This window comes from Coregonus lavaretus, assembly GCF_964263955.1.
Source record: "Coregonus lavaretus genome assembly, chromosome: 16".
NCBI classification, from domain to species: domain Eukaryota; kingdom Metazoa; phylum Chordata; class Actinopteri; order Salmoniformes; family Salmonidae; genus Coregonus; species Coregonus lavaretus.
The window spans coordinates 1,977,078-1,993,044 of NC_140003.1; the positions used below are offsets into that span (position 1 = coordinate 1,977,078).

Genomic DNA, 15,967 nt, shown 5'->3' on the forward strand with positions numbered 1-15,967 from the left:
ATTGTGTACATTATAGCTATTACTGTTACATAGCGGTGCTATTACTGATAGCATGTGCTACATGCTACATTGCTATTAGCCTTTGCTGTTGTGTAATAGATTCCCTGTTTATTATGTTACATTACAGAAAACCACTATTTATGTTCACCTATTCCACCATTACTCCTTCTTGTTTGTTGTGTATGTGCCTGTCTGTGTAATAAACTGTGGACTGTACATATGTCTCCTACTGGTCATTCACCCTTCTAACCTGAAAGCCCAGGCAGATTGTACCTATATTGAAACCAGGGTTTACCACCAGCTGGTGGCACTCTTTTTCATGGTCCTTCGAGCCGGATAGGTGCAATTGTTCTGGGACATGACCTGTAGAGACAGGATGCAGTTCATGCCGCATGCCATGCCCCAGACGAGTACTACTGGATCGACCAACCATATCCTGTGTACCAGGCGGTGTATCAGTCTCAAAAGGCTTGGGTATCACGGCCGCCGGCACAGCCTCCACTCACTCACATGGAGTGTTGACCGGCCCGCCAGCCAGTTCAGCCACCACCAGACTTCAGCATGTCTGGTGGTCACCAGCGCCCCAGGAGGTTCTCCAGCCAGTGCCCTCGCCAGCGCCTCTACCCATCAGATGGCCACCAGGACTCCAGTACATCCAGACAGCAACGCAGCACCCTGAGCTCCAGCTAACCATGCGGCCCCCAGCGTGCCAGTCAGTCCAGGAGCTGCCAGAGTTGGAGCAAGGCTTGCTACCAAAACCGATGCCACGACGGACATCCCTGCACACGCCCAGGCCAGTGCCGGAACTAATCCGGCCTCCACTGTTCCCGTCGCCAGTCCCTCCAATGAGCCGAACCCAGTTCCGTCTAACGTGCTCCAGTCAGCCAACCCGACGACATAAGTGCAGCCAGACCAGCAACTGCGAGTGCCCGAGCCTGCTCCACGACGGCTGCCCAGGCCCAAGTCATCCCAGAGCACCATACTGCACTCCAGCAGGTTCAACCACAAGCAGCACCAGAGCCAGACAAGCCATTGCCAGTACTGCATTCTGCCCTGCGACCAACAGACCTCCAGCGAGCCAAGATGTCACCAGACACTGGGTGAAAAGGGTCAATATCAGGGGATATATTTATCTATAGATATCCGGATATCTGAAATGTTATTAGATATAAGGAGTAGATACGCATGTCCTTAATTTCATATATGGAGCGAGGATATTTTCCGTAATGGGACAGTTTCTACATCAAATCATATTCCATTTTATTGGTCACATGCATCCAATCCGGACCTCAAAAATCTCCCTGCTACCGTATGAGTCCAGGAAGATATCTGGGGTGAGATCCCTTCAAGACACGACCCTGATGCGCGTGCACCCTTGTACATATATGCAGAATATTTTAACTCCAGAAAGGGTATGTGTCAACATGCCGACATATCTAAGCCTTTATACTTAGGCATGAACGAATCCACATGCTTTCAGAAATGTATTATATCTGTAGTCATTACCTGATCCTTTATGTATCCGTATTTCTCAAAAAATGCATGATTTCAATAGATATCCTTACACGATATGTAATATTCATCCTCATATGTCAAATTATTTTACCTGTTTTTATTTCACATGAAGGTGACATATCTGAGCATACATTTGGACCATATTCAGTAGTAGGCTATAAGGCACGCAAAAGCAAACATCATCATATTTAGTCCAAAGCACATCTCTGCTATTTCTGTTTCAAAAATGCAGCATAGCAAATCCAGAGCTCCAATCACAACACCTGTTTTCTGTAAAGATGCAAATGTAGGCCAAAAAAAGTTGCACACCCTCAATACCCCTGCCTGCCCTGTTTGTTATGGACGATGGATGCAATGGGTGCAGAATGGGTTGTCAGCGCCGGTCCTTCACAGTCCAGACCCAAGGTGCTGGTAGTATTGGTCTGTGATCCACTCCAAACTGTCAATGCATAAATCATGAATCAAAAATGTGTCGATATTGCAAGAAAATATTGTAATTTCACATAATCAAGCCTAGCTAGCTAGCCCTACTGTCTGCTGGCCAAATTAGCTAATGTTCTTGATTCTAGTTACTTAGTTAAATAAAACATCTCAAATTAGGGACTAATTTTAGTGTTAACTTCTTTGAGGTATTTTCTGAACAGCTTCTCACTTCTTTGTTTCTCCAGTTGTCAGTTCGACCACACACTGTTTACAAATTAATTTGTGGCACACAAATAAAAAAATGACAGTTGGAACTCAGCAAAAAAATAAGTGATTATTGTTGCTAGTCTACCAGTTACAGTGTTTTTAGCTTGCAGTTTCCGCATGCCTTTATGCAGATGGCATACAAAAAGTTTAGCTAGTGTCTGAAAGGATTATATGGATTTAATATTTGTCAAATTATTGAACATGTCCTCAACTTAAATAAGCATCAGAAATGGTCCTGATTTAGCATATCAAAAAGCATATCAAGATCCTGATATGGACCTCAGTCAAGAGCATATGCATTGTATGTGCTGAGAAAATATACTATGTAGGCCTACTGTCAGTATTTGTCATCATGTAGAGAAAATAAGATGTCCACATAGGCCTATCTCAGGATATCTAATGAGTCAATATCCAGACATACCATGGATGATATCCGGAGGGAATCCAAAAAATTATTTGTACATTAAATAAAAATATGGATTTCATATTTGACAAATTATCGAGCATGTGGTGAAAACTCAGAAATGAATCAGAAATTGTCCTTATTTTCAGCATATCAAAAAGCATATTAAGATCCGGATATGGACCTCAGCCAAGACAAGCATATCTGGAATCAATATAGCTTATTATCTGGAGTGTGCTGAGAAAATACAGATATGCGATGTATACAGTCAGTATTTGTCAACATGAAGAGAGAAAATAGGATGTCACATATCCCAGAATATTGAATGAGTCCATATCCGGTCATAGGAAACGTCCATGTGTGATATTCGGAGTAATCCCAATATCATATATGTCTAAAAGCAGGGGTGCAACTTTCCCTGGGGACGGGGGTGCTGGTCCCTACACTGTCTGCTGCCCTTGTAGACCTGCTCAGCCTGGACATGACGCCCAAGCCGACTCTCCAACCAGAGTCCCACTTGACGCTTCAGATTCCAGCAGCAGGTGAGCCTTCTGTATCTCTCCTGGACCTGCCAGCATCAGACCAGACTGCAGTTCTGGTCACGATGTCCACTGCCGTCCTGGAGGACCAGTCCGGCCCTATCCTGGACCCACTAGCCGACTCAGCTCCAGTCCTGGGTCCGCCTCCCTCTCCTGTCCCGGGCCCAACACCATTGGCTGAACCAGCTCCAGAGCTGGGTCCACGGCACTCATTGGCCCACAAGGACAGACCAATGCAATCGCCCAACCCAGCTCCAGCCATGGGTCTGATGCCTGTCCTTATCCTCGGCTCATCAGCTGACCCAGCGCCAGTCCTGGATCCACTGCCTGGACCATATCTGGGCCTGCCTCTGCCTACGGACCTCTATGCCTATCCAGCCCCTGTAGGAGAGCCTCAACTTGAGAAGCTCTCTCGCCCCGCTCCAGCCAGGGATGCCTGGCCCAATTACGTGGGATGGTCACCTCCACCAACCTGGACACCTCCAGCAGCACAGGCACGGACCACCCTTACTCCTGCTGGACAGACTTAACTCACAGACACTGTGACCACTGCCCGCTCCACACATGCCAGTGAAGGGGTGGCGACATGAGGAGGCAGGACTTCCACCTTCTTGGTGCCTTACAAACGCCACTGGACTTTACAGGGAGAATACAGAGGACACACAGCCACGTCCTCACCAGAGAATTTGAGGTGAAAATGTACTTCATACATTTTGTGGTGGCTGTAGAAAACCCTGTCTCAATCCCTCTCTCTGGCCCTGGTACGAGACAAGCTTTACAACTCTCCAGCCCCAGCAGAGGCTACCATCCACCAGTCATTCACACTTCTGGCCCTGGCCACTATTGCTAGTGATTGTTGCCAGGGGTCTTTCTAGAGCACACCCAGTGACCTCTGATTGGGACACTTGACCGCCCCATCACCACCTTTGACCCTGACCATTTGCATCTCCTCAGGGCATCTGTCCAGTAGGCAGGTGGGATAAGAGCTTGCTCCAGCCCAGTCTGGGCTCAGTATCCAGCAAGCAGTGGCAGAGTGAGGATATCTCTCATAAACCTCTGCCTTGCACTTCACACAGCTGGACCACTCACCAATAGACCCTTCTCTCCTCCACTAGCATGTAGTGGGTCCTTGTAAATGTAAGTAGGATTTATTGGTCAAGGTGTATTGTCCGATATGCTAGTCTGTGTACTTAAAGATGCAGTCTGGGATCTTAAGCACAACAAATTTGTAACATGCTGTACGAATTGGATTCGTAGCATATCATATGAATTGCAAATTATATATTTTTGCAGGACTTAACATATCATACTAAATGGATGACGTAGTACACAAATGGATGACGTAATACACAAAAAACAAGGACCCGTTTTGACTTGTGAGCACCACTTTCAAAACTACTGGCTGAAATTATACAAAAGTTTGGAAGCATCGCTTTAAGTGTTCAGGCCAGGTATAGAGACTTTCCCTATTAGTCATTATGGGCCTTAAGAGGGCTGTCATTTTGTTGTTGCACAACCCAAGATGGCTGCCCCCATGGTCATATTGTAGAGCAGGGGTCTTCAACCTTTTCTTGCCCAGGGACCTCAGTCCAGGCAAACCGGTGAATGCAACACACTATCACAGCTTATTGTGAAATAGACACAAATTACTTATTCGAAATTTGTGACAGGCACATGAAAGACCACTTTTTCGTGTGTATTACACGATTTTCGTCACAACGCATTTCGTGTGTATTACACGATTTTCTTTCTTCATAACGCATTCGTACACATTACACAAATTCCAATTTGTTGTGGATTACATTAGCTAGGCTAGCTAGGTGGCAAACATTAGTTAGGCTAAGGGTTAAGGTTAGGGATTAAGGTTTAGGGGTTAAGGTTAGGGCTAGTTAACATGCTAGCTAAGTAGTAAAAGGGTTAGGTTTAGGAGTTAGGTTAAAGGGTTAAGGTTAGGGTTAGGGGAAGGGTTAGCTGACATGCTAAGTAGTTGCAAAGTAGCTCAAAAGTCGTAAGTAGTTGCAAAGTAGCTAATTAGTGAAAAAGTTTTCTATGATGAGATTCGAACACACAACCTTTGGGTTTCTAGATATTCACATTATACACCCACCCATCCTCCCTGGCCAACTTCCCTCTTATTTTTTCTGTCTTAAGTAACTTACTGTCTTTATTGACTATTTTGTGTGCCTGTCACAAATTTCCAAAAAGCAATGTGTGTCTATTTCACAATAATCTGTGAGACTGGGTTGGTGAATGATAATGGCAAGGACAAATAATCAACATTTTAAAATGAATAGATTTTTCATTATAATAACCTCCTCACATCATACACTGAACAAAAATATAAACGTAAAGTGTCATGTTTCATGAACTGAAATAAAACATCCCAGAAATTTTGGGGGAAACGCACAAAAAGCTTATTTCTCTCAAATGTTTTGTAATTTTTTTTTTACATCTCTGTTAGTGACCGTTTACCCTTTGCCAAGATCATCCATCCGCTTGACAGGTGTGGCATATCAAGAAGCTGATTAAACAGGTGCACCTTGTGCTGGGGATAATAAAAGGACACTCTAAAATGAGCAGGTTTGTCACACAACATAATGCCATAGATGTCTCAAGTTTCAGGGAGCATGCAATTGGTATGCTGACTGCTGCAATGTCCACATGAGCTGTAGCCAGAGAATTGAATGTTAATTTCTCTACCCGGACAGCTGATGAAACTGTGGGTTTGCAAAACCGAAGAATATCTGCCCAAACTGTCAGAAACCATCTCAGGGAAGCTCATCTGCGTGCTCTTTGTCCTCACCAGGGTCTTGACCTGACTGAAGTTCGGCGTCGTAACAGACTTTACTGGGCAAATGCTCACTTTCGATGGCCACTGGTAAGCTAGAGAAGTGTGCTCTTCACAGAGGAATCACAGTTTCGTTGTGTGGCGTCGTGTGGGTGAGCGGATTGCTGATGTCAACATTGTGAACAACGAACATTTAACGAAAATACATTTTAACTATGGCAATTTGAATGCACAGAGATACCGTGATGAGATCCTGAGGCCCACTGTCGTGCCATTCATCCGCCGCCATCACCTTACGTTTCAGCATGATATTGCACGGCCCCATTTCGCAAGGATCTGTACATAATTCCTGGAAGCTGAAAAAAATGAGGACCCCCGTTTGAATACCCCTGTTTGAGATGCCTACTGTTCACACATTAGCATAGCCACCTAGCATGCTAGCACTATGCTAGCCGCTAATTGTATACTGCATTTATCACTGTGCTATGTAGCCTAGCGTGCCAGCTGCTATTGTACATATTACTGTGTGTATGTTAGCAATATTTACCAACACCGCTAGTTTGCTAATGTTAGTTGTGCTACATACTGTGCAGTGTTTTACACCCACCAGCCCATGGTCTAGCTAGCATGCTAGCTCATTGTTTTGTATATATTGTTCCCTTTGAGTGCTATGCTTATTAGCCTATGATACTAGCTGCTGCATGATGCCTTGAAGTTTTATTGCCTATTGCCATAGCACATTGTGACTGTATAGTTATCTGGTATGCTATTGCTATCATGTACATTCTCTATTGTCATTATACAGTCACTATCCTGTTATTACCACAATGTAATACGTTCTCTGTATTTCTCTCTCTTGTAGAAACCACTACCACTAGTTCCCTTCTCTTTAAAGTTGTGCATGTATGCCTTCGTTGGTTGTGGAATAAAGTGTGAATTGTGTCCCTGTCACCTGCTAGTCATTATCAGTCCTCTTTCGGAGACCACCGACCAACAGGTGGCACTCTTCTTTTGGCCTTCAGAAAAGCCATATACACTGACTGTACAAAACATTAGGAACACCTACTTAATATTGAGTTGCACCCCTTTTTGCCGTCAGAACAGCACATGTGCACGATAATTTGCATACAGGTCCTCACTCACACGCATGCAGATACAAATTCAGGTATGAATACATATGCAGACGCACACTGGCACAGACACACACACACTTGCACACAGACACACACAGACACATACTTAAGCAAGGCGAGTATCAGAGTTTGAAGATCTCATCTACATACAGTTTGTGTTGAACCAAAGCTGTACATTTGTACAGCTGAATGCCACTTTTTCAACTTGTTTTACCCTAAATAAAATTAATAAATCACTCAATCAATGTTTTATTCAATGTTCTTGATGTATATACTGTACATATTCAGTATGTGATACACTGTATGTATTCATGAATTGCTCTCTTCTTTTTTTGGCCTTCAGGCAAGCCATATACTCTGAGTGTACAAAACATTAGGAACACCTTCCTAATATTGAGTTGCACCCCCTTTTGCCCTCAGAACAGCCTCAATTCGTCAGGGATGGACTCTACAAGGTGTCGAAAGCATTCCACAGTGATGCTGGCCCATTGGCTCATGTTGACTCCAATGCTTCCTACAGTTGTGTGAAGTTGCCTGGATGTCCTTTGAGTGGCGGACCATTCATGATACACATTTTAGTTATGAATTATGTATTAATGATTCATAAAATAATAATTCATAAGATGTTTAATATAAAAATGTAAATACATCCTTCAAAAAAGCAGCCAACCCCTGGTCTAGACCAACTAAGTGTTGTATTCTAAGTGTGTATCTAACTGTGTCCTCTCCGGTGTGGTGTGTTAAGGGCTGACAGCGGCAGCGGCGGCAGCTGCCACCGCAGCCATCGTCGAAGCCATGAAGGTGAAGAAGATCAAGCTGGAGGTGATGAGCGGCTACCACGGCAACGCCAACCAGCATGGGGCAGACGGTGAGAACGGAGACCTCAGCTCCAGCGTGGGTGAGTCAGTCAGTGTGCCCTTCACACACACACATGCAAGCGTACAGGTGCATACAGGTCTTCACACTCACACAAAGACATGCATGCAGATAGCAATGCAGGTATGAATACGTATGCAGACGCACACCGGTACAGACACACAGACACATACATAACAAAAGACGAGTATCAGAGTTTGCAGATGTCATCTATATACAGCTTGTGTTGAACCAAAGCTGTACATTTGTACAGCTGAATGCCACTACAAGCTTAAATGCACCAACAGCTCAAAGATACTCACCAAGCTAAGGTACTGGATTCCAAACATATCTATTCTTGCCAGTTTGGAGCAGAGTGTGGACAGTTCAAAGAATACAGGTCCAGTTGAAACATCTACAAAATAGCCTTGTATGTTCACTACAATTGGCTAGTATATTAAGTTGGATGTCTATAAAACAATTGTATCATTATTTGCATTTGTCCACATCTTTGTAATGCAAATGGTACATTCTGTCTGTAAAGTCTTGTTCTCTACTGCTATGTAAAATCCCCAGCCTTCATATCCAATCTAAAAACAACACAGACATTGTTAATACAAAGTTTAATCCATGAACACTGTATCCCAAAGCTATTAGCCATAAACTCAGTCTCTAATTTCTTTAATTTAATCACAGCAAGAGCATTGCTTTTTCAATATGTGCCATTTCAATTAATTATTAGCCCACAAATGCAGACGGATTTTGCTCATATCGCCACCGAGCCACTTAGCGTATTGTGGAAAATTCTAATATAGTGTTGAATTATTATGAGCCCATTACAAATTATAGGCTCCATGTAATCCCTAAAGCTTTGATTCACTAAATAGTGTTTTTGATTCACTTACTCTAAGTGTCTCGACAGAAGTACTTGACACTGTATATTTGGGTAAAAACAGGATGCTGTCGCTAAGCAGATTGAACAAAGAAGCACAATTCATGAGCTCTGAGGTCATCAATCCCAAAAAAATGAAAACGGGTCTACGACCAATGAGAAAACGAGGCTATGAGGTCACCGAAATCAAGATAAATGTGAATAAGAACAGCAAGGCTACGGCAATGGAGCTGAAAATAAACTGTTTTATCTTTTTACAATTTAAATTGTAACCTTGAGCACACGGCCAGCCAGCCAGCCACACATAAGAAAGCACTCCCTGAAGAATCATAATTCTGTAGAAGGGAGCAGCGGTGTGTGTGTGTGAGTGCGCATGCATGTGTGTGTGTGTGTGTACGTCTGTATGCATGTCTGTGTTTATTTCTCTTTTGTGTGTGTGTGCATGTGTGTTTGTGAGTGTGGGTGCGCCGGTCACGACATTAGCTCCCTGAGTGAAATATATGACGGTGACGCCTCTTGGCCCCATCCACAATCAATTGGATTATTTTCCTTTAATATTTACTTGCAGCGATGAGTTGCTCGTGTTCATGGTGATGAACAGTCTGCCACTGGCGTTTGAAGGTGACCTGTCACTGCGTATGGACAAATCTCTCTCGCAGAAATGTAGAAAATAAATCATTAGGGGCTAGGCAGGCAGACAGAGAACCTCATCTCTCTCTCTCTCTCTCTCTCTCTCTCTCTCTCTCTCTCTCTCTCTCTCTCTCTCTCTCTCGCTCTCTCTCTCTCTCTCTCTCTCTCTCTCTCTCTCTCTCTCTCTCTCTCGCTCTCTCTCGCTCTCTCCCCCCCTTCTCTCTTTCTATCTCGCCTGTCTCACTCTCTCTCTCCTTCTCTCCCCTCTCACTCCCTGGATTGAAATTGGCCTCAGATTTATGATTGGAATTAATGCTTCGTTTGGTCAAAGGAATGGCTTGCTGAGACAAATTATGTTTGGTACTGAAGCCATCCTTATATTGATTACTGGGTGTCACAGCAATCTCTTGTTTATATCAGACACTCTTGTGTGACAGGGGTGGCCAGCAGAAGTCATCAAGATAATCCACAGGAGATACAGTATATGGCCCTAGTATAGTCTCTACAGATGGAAGAAAGGAACAGAGAGAGAAAGGAACAGTGTCCTCATTTAGTTTTAGCGAATCACACAACTGCGAGGTGTGGCTCCGTAAAAAGAGGTACACAAGACATGCAAGGCACACGCACGGGGGAGGGTTAGGGGGAAGGTGTTGTGGGAGATGATTGGTTGGTAGATTAAGATGATTAAGCCAATGCCTATGTGCCGGGAGTTTCTCCCAGTCTTTCTGTATTGGCTAAGGAAGGCCAAGTTTGACACGTTGATCCACCTGACTCTTTCTCTTTGCACATTTGGGCAGAAGTGTCTGGGAATGAAATTAGTATAGTATAGTCTTATTAGATGGACAATGTAAAGAGAGCAAAGTTTAAGCAATGTTTAAAAAGGGAAAGCCAACACTTCTTCCACATTTAAGTATGAAAAATACACTGCTCAAAAAAATTAAGGGAACACTTAAACAACACAATGTAACTCCAAGTCAATCACACTTCTGTGAAATCAAACTGTCCACTTAGGAAGCAACACTGATTGACAATACATTTCACATGATGTTGTGCAAATGGAATAGACAACAGGTGGAAATTATAGGCAATTAGCAAGACACCCCCAATAAAGACTGGTTTTGCAGGTGGTGACCACAGACCACTTCTCAGTTCCTATGCTTCCTGGCTGATGTTTTGGTCACTTTTGAATGCTGGCGGTGCTTTCACTCTAGTGGTAGCATGAGACGGAGTCTACAACCCACACAAGTTGCTCAGGTAGTGTAGCTCATCCAGGATGGCACATCAATGCGAGCTGTGGCAAGAAGGTTTGCTGTGTCTGTCAGCGTAGTGTCCAGAGCATGGAGGCGCTACCAGGAGACAGGCCAGTACATCAGGAGACGTGGAGGAGGTCGTAGGAGGGCAACAACCCAGCAGCAGGACTGCTACCTCCGCCTTTGTGCAAGGAGGAGCAGGAGGAGCACTGCCAGAGCCCTGCAAAATGACCTCCAGCAGGCCACAAATGTGCATGTGTCTGCTCAAACGGTCAGAAACAGACTCCATGAAGGTGGTATGAGGGCCTGACGTCCACAGGTGGGGGTTGTGCTTACAGCCCAACACCGTGCAGGACGTTTGGCATTTGCCAGAGAACACCAAGATTGGCAAATTCGCCACTGGCGCCCTGTGCTCTTCACAGATGAAAGCAGGTTCACACTGAGCACATGTGACAGACGTGACAGAGTCTGGAGACGCCGTGGAGAACGTTCTGCTGCCTGCAACATCCTCCAGCATGACCGGTTTGGCGGTGGGTCAGTCATGGTGTGGGGTGGCATTTATTTGGGGGGCCGCACAGCCCTCCATGTGCTCGCCAGAGGTAGCCTGACTGCCATTAGGTACCGAGATGAGATCCTCAGACCCCTTGTGAGACCATATGCTGGTGCGGTTGGCCCTGGGTTCCTCCTAATGCAAGACAATGCTAGACCTCATGTGGCTGGAGTGTGTCAGCAGTTCCTGCAAGAGGAAGGCATTGATGCTATGGACTGGCCCGCCCGTTCCCCAGACCTGATTCCAATTGAGCACATCTGGGACATCATGTCTCGCTCCATCCACCAACGCCACGTTGCACCACAGACTGTCCAGGAGTTGGCGGATGCTTTAGTCCAGGTCTGGGAGGAGATCCCTCAGGAGACCATCCGCCACCTCATCAGGAGCATGCCCAGGCGTTGTAGGGAGGCACGTGGAGGCCACACACACTACTGAGCCTCATTTTGACTTGTTTTAAGGACTTTACATAAAAGTTGGATCAGCCTGTAGTGTGGTTTTCCAGTTTAATTTTGAGGGTGACTCCAAATCCAGACCTCCATGGGTTGATAAATTTGATTTCCATTGATCATTTTTGTGTGATTTTGTTGTCAGCACATTCAACTATGTAAAGAAAAAAGTATTTAATAAGATTATTTCATTCATTCAGATCTAGGATGTGTTATTTTAGTGTTCCCTTTATTTTTTTGAGCAGTGTATATGCACTCACTAACTGTAAGTCGCTCTGGATAAGAGTGTCTGCTAAATGACTAAAATTTAAAAATGTTAAAGGAAAAAGCAACGTTCCGTCAATGTTTCAATTGCCAGTTGTACATAATGGTTTGTTTGAATAGACCAGTGAGGATCAGCTATAAGTTGAATTTCTTCTCAATTACTTATCTGGTTAAATGAAATAGCCATATTTGCAAAGGGATCTCTTTCATTGCTAGGGAACATTTATTGCGTTAAAACAAAAAGGTCCTATTTTCCACTGTTGCATTAAGAGCGAAGCGAATAAAAAACAGATCCTTTGACACATACCATAAAGAGCATAAATGTTTTACTTCCCTGCAGTACTTAGTCCCATGTCTAGTTTGGATTCCTGCATGCCTAATATGTCCTGGTCTACAGTCCATTATGCCTGCGGAATCCAGGCCTCTAAATCACTTGACAGATATAGCTATATGACTGTGCAAGAGGGGAACTTGATTTGCCTGCTGCCTTGTTGGGCTCTGTTGGTCTGGACTCACTGTGGATAACAATGCAGGGCAGTGCTGATGAGGATGTGAATAAATGCTCTGTTTTAAAGAGAAAGAGAGGGAGAGAGAGAGAGAGAGTGAATAGAAATCAAAGAAAATAGTAATTCAAAAGGGTTGATGGTGATGATGATATTGTGAGAATTGTATAATACTACTACTACTTGTTCTAGACAAAGGAAGAAACAGCGGCAGAGACAGAGGTATAGAAACAAGGCAGACGCAAAAGCAGAGACAGAGAAGTAAAGACAGATACAGAAGTAGTGTTAGAGGCAGGGACATAAATAAAGGCAGGGACAAAGGCAGAGACAGACGCAGACACAGATAAAGCGACAGAGGCAGAGAAAGAGGCAGTCAAAGACAGAGGTAGAGACAGTGAAGGACACCCTGTTCTGTTGGTGGAGTTGGATTGCGGTGAGTCTGCCATCATTGTGTTGATGTCAATGGAACAGGCTAATGTTTCTCTCCCACACATAAAAAATTAATCACAGTGTTTCCCCTATATTGATGTTCGTTGTCGCCAATCATTTTCAGGATTGTTAAAAAGATGTCAGTGTTCACTTAAACGACTATAGACTGATATAAAGTATGTCCTGTAGAAAAGATAATGGAGCTATATATTGTTTAGTAAGAACCTCTTTGAACACTAACAATCACCAAACTAAAAACTAGATTGTCAGGGATAATCTAAAATGTGTAGAATTGCAGGAAACTAGCTTTAAAACTGTAAAATGTTCTCTCCACCCCATGGCAAAATTAGCTCTAAAACGGCAACATTTCGACTCTGTGGCCAAGAGAAGGGCCGTTAAAACTTTGGGTCGGAGACTGCACCCCCCCCCCCACCACCACTCCAACCCCCACTAACCATTCCACCACTGCTGAAAAAAAGCCTAGGGGAAACACTAAATCACAATTAGACCTTCCTGTTTGCATCAACGTTATTATTTATCAGGAAAAACAACCGGCCAGCTAAACCCAGCCAAAGTGGCCAAACATCCTGTGAAAGGGGAGGAAGGGAGGGAGAGAGGGAGAGAGAGAGTGTGTGTGTGTGTGTGTGTGTGTGTGAGAGAGAGAGAGAGCTTGTTCTCTGATTAGACAAAATGTTTGTCTCTCACTCTCTTTGATTCTCCCTGACAGTCTTGAGAAGGAGGTGGTGTGTGTGTATGTGTGTGTGTGTGTGTGTGTGTGTGTGTGTGTGTGTGTGTGTGGTTTTCAAAGGGGGTACAGAGGCCCTCTCAATGTGTACATTTTGGATTGTTCCTGTGGCTGTCAGGAAATAACACACAATTATAGATCACAAAACCAGGTTAGAGCACATGTAGCACTAGGCCTTTCAGTGGGATAAACAGCCAGCCTGCCATTCAATCCCAACGCACTGACCCCAACCACAACCTTTATTACCGGGACAGAAAACACTGTCAGCTGCTGCCCACTAACAAACACCTGCCAATTTCAAGAGAACTGGTTCAGTGGCAGTCTCACTTGGAACCGTAATTAGTGACATTGTATCCTGTATCGCTGTTTATGCTCTCTATGTTGTGGAGCTCCCTCTCTTTCTCTTCCTCTCTAACCCCCATTCTCTGGCCATGCACCTGACTCCACCTCACTGTGGTAATGGAAATGGACCTTACATTCGGTCTGTAATTAGGTGTGGGAATTCCATCCGTCATCAACCAGACAATGCTGCCATGTACATCTTAAAGGGATACTGTGAGATTTCGAAATTAGGTCGTTTATCTACTTACCCAGAGTCAGACGAACTCATGGAAACCATTTTTATGTCTCTGCGTACAGTTTGGAGATGATTGAAGTTAGCATATTGTTAGCTTAGCGCAATTGCTGGAAGTCCCCGGTATAGTAGCCAGCTCCTCTCATAAGCAGGGCAATATACCTTCTAAATAATCCAAAACTAGGTGGTTGGTAATTTATAGTATGACAAAGCTATACATAATAATCTATATTTTGTAAATTTCACTGATAATCATAAGAAACTATCCACTATCCACTATCCACTTTCCACTTCTTCATTATTTATTGTGTGTGTGTGTTTGTGTGTGTGTGCGCGAGCTGGCTGGGGCCCCTGAGAGGGCTCCGTGAGGAGGAGACCACAGCTGTAAACGGCGAGCAACTAATTGGCCCTTATCTGGCTGTCCCATTCATCTTCATTTTTTACCAATTACTGAGCATTATCTGTGTTCTCAGTTGGCCATGGGACTTAATCCTTTTTGGTTAAGCTGCTTGTGGCGGCTTGCAAAATTTCAAATGGGGAAGGAGAGAGGGAGGAGGGAGGAGGGAGGAGGGAGGAAGGAGAGAGGGAGGAGGGAGGAGGGAGGAAGGAGAGAGGGAGGAGGGAGAAGGGGAGCAGAAGTCACAGCGATAAACAAACTCGGGAAACTTCCCATCATCTCTCCCCCCCTCGGAGGAAGGAATCAATAAACAATGACATCACGTGAAGGAGAGCACAAAGACACAGACAAAGAGAGAGAGAAAGGACTTGGGGCGAGAATCAATTATCAGCATTATAATTCAGGTCCTTGTTTGCAAACGCAGCGGCCTCATTGATTAAGCTTGCTCCGGTTGCTCTTGCCATTATTGACTTGTTAAAACCATATTTTCTCCTCATCAGTGGGTTTCATGTTTGTGGTCGTCAGCAGGCAGATTACAATTCTTTTAAAAGGCCTTCATCAATTATTCAGGGTGTATTCATTTTGGCAAGCTCCAAATGCCCCCTGTTAAGTTTTGGTGTGTGTGTGTGTGTGTGTTTTTTTTCATAGCAGCAGAGAATAGAACCAGGACACATTGTTCCTCCAGACGGTACATCAACACAGTTAGCCCTTATTATCTGAGATCAATGCATAACTAGGTTTCTCTCTATATGGGGTAAACACTAAGATAGGCTACAGGGCATTGATTGTATTGCAAGCTGAGTCAGAATACATGTTAAGTGTTGTACTTTCTTTTTATGTCTGTGTCTGTGTGTTATGGTTTAGTAGAGGAACAACAATAAAACCATTGGTATTACAATAAATATATTACAGGATATAGAAATTACTATGCATTAAATCAGCCATAATAATCCTAGAAAATAATCCTAGATATGATATCAAAAGCAAACCTGGATAACTAAATGTTGAATAATAAATACTGTAAATAAAATAGGTCCATTTTACGCAGTGTGCAGTGCCTCCTGCTATTTGATAGGGATATGTTTGGTCACAAGCTCTGCACCAGCTGTCAGCCAAGCTTCACTGCTGCAATTTAATTAGTCTGTTTATGTCCTTTCTAATAATAAAGCTCTCAGGGTGGAAGGACACATCTAGCCGCTAGCTAGTGCCTGGCTTTGTTAGCCATGTTAGCCTGCTTAGCACTGGTGGCCTAGGATGTTAGCTTGGTTAATACTTGTAAAATGACTTTCTTAATTGTGCCTGAGGTGATAAATAAAGTTTCATCAAATTGAATTGAATGAGCACTGGTGGTCTAGGATGTTAGC

The 15,967-nt window shown here is 44.0% G+C and overlaps 1 protein-coding gene across 1 annotated transcript in view; it reads left to right on the forward strand.

The window, feature by feature from the left end:
* Nucleotides 1-15,967, forward strand: part of LOC311143383 (dachshund homolog 1-like) — a gene marked incomplete at its 5' end in the record, with an annotated part of 259,085 nt that overhangs the window by 160,896 nt on the left and 82,222 nt on the right. The window contains one exon of the mRNA XM_084179218.1: nt 7,823-7,966. Coding sequence (XP_084035344.1) covers nt 7,823-7,966 — 144 coding nt within the window. The remainder of the gene's footprint in view (nt 1-7,822; nt 7,967-15,967) is intronic.